This window comes from Muntiacus reevesi, chromosome 12, assembly GCF_963930625.1.
Source record: "Muntiacus reevesi chromosome 12, mMunRee1.1, whole genome shotgun sequence".
Taxonomy (NCBI): domain Eukaryota; kingdom Metazoa; phylum Chordata; class Mammalia; order Artiodactyla; family Cervidae; genus Muntiacus; species Muntiacus reevesi.
This window is the reverse complement of record NC_089260.1, coordinates 57,317,360-57,326,699: the sequence shown is the minus strand read 5'-3', so window position 1 is coordinate 57,326,699 and position 9,340 is coordinate 57,317,360. Positions and strand designations below refer to the sequence as shown.

General features: G+C 43.7%; 1 protein-coding gene across 1 annotated transcript in view; it reads right to left on the bottom strand.

Moving 5' to 3' along the window:
* Positions 1-2,748: 2,748 nt before the first annotated feature.
* Positions 2,749-9,340, bottom strand: part of LOC136144905 (suppression of tumorigenicity 18 protein) — an 81,533-nt gene continuing 74,941 nt past the window's right edge. The window contains exons 18-21 of the mRNA XM_065902884.1: positions 6,717-6,805; positions 4,209-4,312; positions 3,964-4,107; positions 2,749-2,903 (exon numbers count right to left, since the gene is read on the bottom strand). Of these exons, the coding sequence (XP_065758956.1) occupies positions 2,763-2,903; positions 3,964-4,107; positions 4,209-4,312; positions 6,717-6,805 (478 nt within the window). The 3' untranslated portion in view covers positions 2,749-2,762. The remainder of the gene's footprint in view (positions 2,904-3,963; positions 4,108-4,208; positions 4,313-6,716; positions 6,806-9,340) is intronic.

The following is a 9,340-nucleotide window of genomic DNA, read 5'->3' as shown; positions in this document are numbered from 1 at the left end:
CTGTTTGAAGACAAGATAGGAAAAATATGCAAGACAAAGAGGTGCTGTGAAGAATTAATGATTTTCCTTTAATCTGAGTTCAGCTGGCTTGTAGGAATACACAGAGATACTCCTCAAAGCAGGGTTAGCATTAGGAGGGTGGGGCCTCTCTCTTACTGCTCACCAGACGCGGGTGAATTTCCAGCAAAGGTTTCCTGACATCGGAGGCAGTGGCCCTTCTGTATGTGCATTTACTGGAACCCAGACTGGGATGGCGTAGCAGCTGGCAAAAAGTCCTCTCCATTTGGGGTGAGAAATCAAGCCAAGCAGACTGGTTGATGGACCCCAAAGAATCAAAGTGATGCAGAGGCTCAGGGGTGCCCTCCCCTCCCCCACTGAGCTCCTGGGGCAGGGGGACAGTGTTTATCATGGGCTGGCCACAAGCATCTCTATATAGCAGCTCGAGAAGGACCACAGTGAAACTCTTTTCCGTTTTTATTTCCTACCATACACCAAATGTACAGCACTGAACACAATCGGTTGCTTTGATGTAAGAAATATTAATTGTTTGAAGAAACGGTATACAAACTACTTCAAATTAAAAAAAATGCATACATCATTGCCTTTTTTTTTGTTTGTTTACAAAAGACCCAATTTACAGTATCGATCATTAACATCATGGAAAGAAACAAAAATTCAGTGCACGTTACAAAACAGACCAAGTACAAAGGAGGCAAATAAAAACAAACATCCTTCACAAAACCATCCTCTTCAAACTACGTAAACACAAATCAACGAACCTGAATTGCAGTAAATTATGGTAATAAATACATAGGTTGGTAAGAGATTTCTTTTAAATTAAATAAAATATATAACAAACTCGTTAAAATATTTAGCAAATTAAACCTTTGTCTTTGTAATAAGTGAACTCATTTGTATGCATCTATCGAGGACTGTATAGCAAAATGTTTGTAAATACATAACTTTAATAGAAAATTTCGTTTGGTGTCCCGTTTATAATAGACAGCACACGCGTTAGCTCTTTTTTCTTAAAGTTGATTTTTAAATACTCACCGCTCCTACCTAAGAACTGACATCTCATTTTCACTAGACTAAGAGTCAAGGATTTCAATGAAAGCCAAACCAAAGATAAGCCCCACTTAATACAGAACAATGACTAGTGTCATGGTGGGGGGAATTACTGTGCATGGCGCTTCAGCTGGTGCAGCAACAGTAACAACAGTGGGAAACAGCAAGCCTGCGACCATGGCATCCAGTCCACATACACATCCATGTTGCTAAGAAAAATAAACACTTTGTTACAGCACAGAAATCAAGCCCATTTACACAGAGGCACGTCGCACACCCAGGGTGTGTGCACAGCAAAAAGGCAGTTTAGCTGGTTGTCTATACCTTTCTCTTAAAAAAAATAAATATAAAAAAACTTTTGAAACAATGCTTAACTACTTTACAATCCCTGAAATAGACATCGCCTTTCCTATAGCAACTACTAACCTCTGATCCATCCAGAAACTCGAGATCGAAGGCTCAATCTCGCGTCGGTGAGCATGTCTGTGTGCCTGTGGGTGTGAGTGTCTGTACTTTGCAGCACGCCTCTGTCTGCAGAAAGACTTTTGTCAAATTGAAAGCTGTTCCTTTGCCTCAGGAGGCTGAGACAATGTTGCCAGTGTTTAAAGCAATGACTCAGATCCGGGTACCACTCTTGCTTGTGTGACTGTATTTTCCATTCCTTTCCAGTCAACCCAGTAAGATAAATGCTATTTCAGGGGGATATGGTATCTACACAGTTTTCCATGTGGGTGCGTTTACATTTGCTAAGTACAAATCTACAACACTGTCCCTTGTGTATTGTACCAACAAGTGGCAGGAAAGCCTGGCCAGTCACATCGAGTCTTACTTCTCGTCTTGGGGTAAGAGCTGCCAACTATCTGGTGTAACCTAAAAAACAAATAGACAAACCTGCATCGCTAAAAAGCTTGTTTCTTGAAATAATTTCAAATAAATAATTCATATGAACTGAAACCGGACAGCGAAGTCGAATACTTTGCTGATTGCTCTATTTAATTATTGCTAACAAATTTGAAACAGGCTGGTTTTCAGTCCACTGTGCTTCTGTAAGGCACACATCCTGTGAGTGAGTGCCTTTTATCTTGTGTCCCTCCACGCATTTTACCCAAGCCCGTTCATAAACACAAAGCTCGTGAAAGGGGTTGGGGGTGGGGGGTAGAGTGTGCAATAAAAATTAAACTGGACCACAGTGCAGTCCTTAGACAAGGATTTTCCTTCATATTTTTCTGTCTTCTCCTTTAAACCCAGCCAGATATGTGATTTGAGAATAGCATTTCTAATATTTAAATTCTATTGGAAAATAAATTAATAAACACGCTTGTAAAAATATGGCAGACTTCAAAATGCAGTTAAAAGATAAAAAACTCTTTGATTAGAAATAAATAAAATATAAAAATGTCACATTTATTTTACATATACTGTACAAAAAAAAAAAAAACCCAAAAGAGTGCAATGAAGGAATAAAGGAAAACATATGAAAATAAATAAGATCTAATATTTGACTGCATTGCTTTTTCATCCAAAGAGTCTATCATAGTTTTTCTTTCCTTTTCACGTCAGCTGGGGGGGGGGATAAATTAGTGCAATGTTGCAATTGTAAATGCAGTATGGCCACTGCCTGCCCGGGCAGCCTGGAGCCCCTCCAGGTGCGTCTGTGAGGCTGGCAGGGCTCCCCGGGGCTGGGGCGCTGCGGTCTACACATGGATGCCCTTGACCGCCTGCCTGATGCTCTCCAGCAGAGCTTTGCATTCCGGCGAGGAGTCCCGCTCCAGGTTGCTGTACATGTCTGTGAGCGTGCTGACATATGCCTCGAAATTCTGCTCGCTGATGGGCCCCTGAAGGAGGACAGAACACGGGGCTCCAGTCACGTGACCTGGGTTGCTGGGAAAGGGGGAGCAGATCTACAGGGTGTGGTACTCTGACCCTGGAGTCTGGGGAGGGGTGAGGGGCCCCATGTGGCAGTCAGAGTTCAGGGGAAGGCAGGGGTGAGTGTGTGATGGGCTGGTCTGCTCACTCTTGACTCAGCTACCAGGGTGAGTGTGATCCTTTGTCTGTGCGTGTGTGCCAAGTCCCTTCAGCTGTGTCCGGCTCTTTAAGACCCCATGGATTGTAGCCCACCAGGCTCCTTTGTCCATGGGATTCTCCAGGCAAGAATAGTGGAATGGATTGCCATTCCCTACTCCAGGGGATCTTCTCAACCCAGGGATTGAACCCACGTCTCTTACGTCTCCTGCATTGGCAGGCAGGTTCTTTACCACTAGCGCCATCTGGGAAGGTCGTCCTACTGTCCATACTTTGGGAAAAGCTGGGAGCCACACAGGGTGGAGGTCTGGCTACTGGGTCAGGCCCCTCCCAGCTACACCCCTTCTGCACCCCTTCTGCACCCCTTCTCCCGAGGAGGGGTCTCAGCCTCAGCTCATGTGTGCATGAGCTCAGCACGGAGACCTCATCTGTGGGAGGAGGTGCAGGCCAGGTCGGGGAGGGGAGGCCCTGCTCATGCCTGAAGCTTCCCCAGACCACCCTGAGCTGGGACCAAAGGGATGTGGGGGTGAGGGGGCAGTTGTCTGGTGGGAATTGTCCTCTTTCATCCTCAGACCCCTTTGCCCACATCCCCCTTCCGGAGAGTCAGAGGCAGGCTCTTTTCCCCCCTTCTCTGTCCCTCCAGGTGATGATGGGAGCCACTGTCAGGTTTGCTCACCTCGGCTCTCTGTGTGTTGGGGCACCTCCTCCCCCTGACCTGATGGCTCAAACTGAACAGCCCCCCAACACATGGAAACTGCACATGAGTGGGAGGACCGAGCGACCAGCAGGTCTCCCCTGCCTGAGCCACCCCTCTGCCCTAGCCCTGGGAGGGAGCCTGGGGGCACGGGGAGGGAGCCGTGGCCTCAGACTGACCATCTGTGGGAGCTGGATGTCAGCAAGGCTGGAGATGAGGGCCTGGCTGAGCCCCGCCAGCTCCTTCAGCAGGCTCTCGTTGTTCTGTTCTATCAGCTTGTTCTCCTCCTCGATGGTCTTTAAGTTGCTCTCCATGGACGTGATCTGAAAGGGAGAGAACTTGGGAACATGGAGGCAGATTCCGGAAGGACAGGGCGCCAGGTGGGTCTTGTCCCATCCTGACCCCCTTCTCTCTTTCTTTTTACCTGCGTCTGAAGTTTCATCATATCAGCTTCAATTTTAAGGTTGGACTCGTTGAGTTCCTTTATTTCTTCATCCAAATGCCTAATTTCTTCATCACTCTCTATACCTGTAAAAAGTCAGATTATTTCAGTTCAAAGTGAAAAAAGAAGACTGACAAATCTGAGTCCATTTATGTTTAATGTGTGGTTTGCTAAGTGAGAGCTGGACTGTAAAGAAGGCAGAGCGCCAAAGAATTGATGCTTTTGAACTGCGGTGCTAGAAAAGACTCTTGAGAGTCCCTTGGGCTGCAAGGAGATCAAACCAGTCAATCTTAAAGGAAGTCAACCCTGACCTTTAAGTCAACCCTTAAAGGAAGTCATTGGAAGGACTGATGTTGAAGCTGAAGCTTCAATACTTTGGCCACCTGATGCAAAGAGCCAACTCACTGCAAAAGACCCTGAGGCTGGGAAGGATTGAAGGCAAAAGGAGAGGGTGACAGAGGATGAGATGGTTGGATTGGCATCACCAGTGCAATGGACATGAACTTGGGCAAACTCCAGGAGATGGTGGGGGACAGGGAAACCTGATGTGCTGCAGTCCATGGTGTTGCGAAGAGTCAGACACGACTTGGCGAATGAACAACAACAAGTGAGAGTAAGACTTTAACTTGAAATGTTGAATTTTTACCCAAATCCATGCCCAAGATTCTAAGAAAGTGGGTTCAAAGAGTTGTAGGATGTACTCCCTTGGTAAGACATGCCCTAGGGTTAAATGTAGCTCTGCTGTGTTCCAGGTCTGCTGCCAGATGGATTCACAAGTAAGGTCTCATTGGAACTTGGCTGGACCCTGTGGGGCAGGTGTCATCACCCCTCCTCCCATGAAGGCCAGAGCCTCACAAGGGCTAAAGGAGGCTCACTGACCACCCACACGACCACATCACCTGGCTGGGGCCAAGGGAAGGGGCAGGGCTGACCTGAGATCCAAGGCCTGTGAGTCCTCTTGTGCACAATGCTACCAGGACAGGAGCACCTGGGCTGAGCTGATTAATGACCAAATGTAGGGACCTTCTGAGCCACTATTAAAGGCAGAGGGGGGGTCCTGGCAGGTGGGTTCAAGCCCAGGGACCCACAGCTTGGCTTCTTCATGAACTTGAATCAGAAGCAAATGTGGTCTGGGGGCAGTGCGGCTTTGGAGTCTGAACACTGCCTGACCCTTGTTCTTGAAGTTGAGTTACTTCACCTCCTCATGCTTCAATAAAATGCTGTGAGAATTAACACAAAAAAAACATAAAGTGCTGAACAGATAACAGGTTCTCAATGAACAGGGTTATCTTCCCGTCATTCTTTCATAAGAGGAATATGAATGAATACTAAAGATTTTAAAAGCTAGGAATAGTGGCTGATACTCAGATGCCAGAAGCAGGATTTAAGGTCATCTCAACAGTCCAGAATGACAACTCTAAACCAGAAGATGACAATTTAGCAGGATAAATGTGGTCGCCAGCATTTAGATTTAGTAAGATCAACGCCTGGAAGCAGGCTGGGTGGGAGTCGACAGCTTGTGTGAAGAGGTGCAGGCTCTGGCACCCTCCTGGGTGACTGTTCTGGAACAACAGTGCATCACCTACTGAAGCGGGGCCTCACAGGCTCCACGGCCCAGCAACTTTATCCCTAGGCCCACACCTGGGGCAAACTCTACAACAAGGAGGATGTGTGAGGTGCACGAGGCATATTGTGCATGGAAGCACAACCTGGAAACAAGCCACTATTTTTAAGAGTCACACATGGATTTAAAAGATGGAGCAATGCTTTCAGAGAAATAAAGTAGCAACAACTGCGAGTCTCTGGCTCAGTTCTACTCATGTAGAACTGGGTGCCAAAGATGCCATCGACTAAAATCGATAAAGCAAAGTAATGACTTTGCCTCTGTTCCCCAGATGTGTCAGGCCGATCTTGTAAGAGAAGAACTCATGTGTGAGAAAACGCTGATGAGAACTCAAGAAAAGTACTCGGAAATCAGAGGGACATGAGAAGATTCCAGTAGGGAGGATGGCTTAGCCACTGTGTCAAGGGTCAGCCCTGGGAAAACGTGCAGGGAAATAGACACAGAGATCCTGAATTAAACCATCTGGATTCACCATAGAAATATCATTCTGGGTGTAGGACAAAAGGCAAGGATTCAAACATGGGTGCCCAGACCTTGAAATTTGATAGAGGGCTCATACCACGGACACACATACATGCAGGCTCATACAAAAACTGTCATTTTAAGATTGAAGGACACAAGTTCAACCAGTGTACCCTAATTCATCCAGCATCATTGCCCGATTTTCTCTGTTGGAGATCTTTATTAAAAAATAAGGAAAAAAAACCAAGACGTTGTTTTTTAGAGAAAGTTATAGCTTAGTTCAAATTTCAGGAAAGTGTCTTTCTTGCCTGTTCAAATAGCACTTCCAGCATGGAGCGGGGTTTGGATGTGGGCCCCTTTGTGGGCCAAACCTCGGGGGTCGTGGCCCCACCCTGTCCTCCTACCTCCAGATGCTTTGACCTTGATGGTCATTAGTTCCTCGGAGACCTTGCCCTTCTTGATGGCTTGTGCGTTGAGAGGACATCCGGACAAGCTGTGAAAGTGAAAATTACACCAGTGGGTGAAACCGGTACTGTTTCTTAGAAAAATTAAAACTTTGGATTCACTACATACTCCTTAAGTCTTTGCCTGCCTACTCATTACATTATAATCTGCAGTCACTGTGCAGAACGTAACAATATCTTCTAAAACAAAAGCAGTGAAAGTGAAGGTCGCTCAGTCATGTTTGACTCTTTGTGACACCATGGACTATACAGTCTGTGGAATTCTCCAGGCCAGAATACCGGAGTGGGTAGCCATTCGCTTCTCCAGGGCATCTTCCCAACCGAGGGATCAACCCAAGTCTCCCACATTGCAGGCAGATTCTTTACCAGCTGAGTCACAAGGGAAGCCCAAAAGTACTGCAGTGGGTAGCCCATCCCTTCTCAGGCGGATCTTCCGGACCCAGGAATTGAGATGGGGTCTCCTGCATTGCAGGCAAATTCTTTACCAGCTGAGATACCAGGGAAGCACACAATAATGTAAAATGTTTTGTATTTTTTCTTAAAATACAAATAGCTACCGTTGATCATTATCATTTAATTAATTTTTAAAAAATATCACTATTTTGTATTTTTGTGTCATTTTTTTTCTTTTAGCAGTAGTTACTTTATTTTCTGTAAATGCAAAATTGTATCTATATATTTTGAATAAGATTTGCTCCAAATTAGTCAAAATGCCATGGATAATAAATTTAGTTCTTTCTGTCTCTATACACACTGTCATCGGATCTTTACAGAATGACTCAAAATAATACAAGCTCAAAATAATTATTCTACTCCGTGATGGCAAATTCAGTTTGGGTAAGTGAAAGTTTCAAATTTACTCTTTAATTTTTCTTAAAAAAATTGTTTTGTTGGAATATAGCTGTTTTACAATTCTGTATTATTTTCTGCTGTACAGAAAAGTGAAGCAGCTATTCTGTAATATTTTTTTTTATTTCCCCTCTAAGACTTCATTTTGTAAAAATGATGTTTTGCTTATTCAGAGCTTTATTTTCTTCTCCTTTTTTTTTTTAACTTAATAATTTTATTTATTTATTTTTTCTTTTGGCCATGGATAAAATGTCATTTTTCATTAAAAAATCTCTTTGTTGCTGTTTAGTTGCTAAGTCGTGTCCAACTCTTTTCAACCATGTGGACTGTAGCCCGCCCGGCTCCTCTGTCCATGGGATTCTCCAGGCAAGAGTACTGGAGTGGGTAGCCTTCCCCTTCTCCAGGGGATCTTCCCAACCCAGGGATCGAACTCGCATCTCTGGCATTGGCAGGCAGGTTCTTTACCACTGAACCACCTGGTACCTAACAGGAAAAGAGAAGGAAGGGCTGCAGGTATACTTATGTGCCTTCACTGCTCACAGTGCACTGTGTTGTAGACTGTTTATATATCTTTCCTATGAAGCTGTTCCGTTCAGGCCTGCTTCTTTCATCTGTTTTATTTAAATTGCGCCCAAATGATAATGACATTGAACAAAACATGTTTTCTGTTGGACATGATGAGATGATTTTTTGTTCTAAGCAGCCATTAATTTTTTGTCATTTGTTATATTTTTGGATCAACAATTTTGAAATAAAATTAAAAAATTATAATAATCAGCCATTGAAAATATTTTTTCCCACAGAAATTTGGTTTCTAATTATTCATGAAACAATCATTTTCCATCCAAAGATTAGGACATTTGGTAGAGTGAAAGAGGATATTTCTGAAGCAAAACCCTTAGTAAACGCTTGTAGCGTGCATGCATATTTTGAAGAATTTAAAATTAATATTTAAAATATTAAGATGATATGAAATAAAACAATACAGATATGTAATACTACATGTAAAAGGAAGGCTGTGTGGTTTTCCAAGACTTGATAAATATGAAATATTTTCACAGGAAAAAAAAATAATGAAAAAGTAGAAACTGAACTGTGACCATGATATTCTGTTTTGGAAACTGCTCGCATAAAGGGTGGCCTCAACTGGCACAACATTGCAAAACAATTATCGTCCAATAAAAAAAAAAAGAAAGAAGATGTAAGAAAAAAAGAAAAAAAGCCTCTATAAGCTGCATTATTTTTTTTTTCTGGGAAGTTTTTGCAAGGCTGTCTTGTTTTAAGTCACCTACTGTGTTCTTAGAAAAGGGTCACAAACAGGATTACTGTCTAGTTGGTAAATGGGACTTTAAAAGTGTGAAACAGATCACCAGCCCAGGTGGGATGCATGAGACAAGTGCTCGGGCCTGGTGCACTGGGAAGATCCAGAGGAATCGGGTGGAGAGGGAGGTGGAAGGGGGGATCGGGATGGGGAATACATGTAACTCCATGGCTGATTCATGTCAATGTATGACAAAACCTACTGCAATGTTGTGAAGTAATTAGCCTCCAACTAATAAAATAATTGAAAAAAAAAAAAACTCTGAGTTGAAAACAAAGGGGGTGCAGGCTCAATCCCTGGTCAGGGAACTAGATTCCACGTCCCATGGGACATGGCCAAAAGATAAAAATAAGAGTAACAATAAAAAAATTTTTTTTAATAAATAAATAAAATT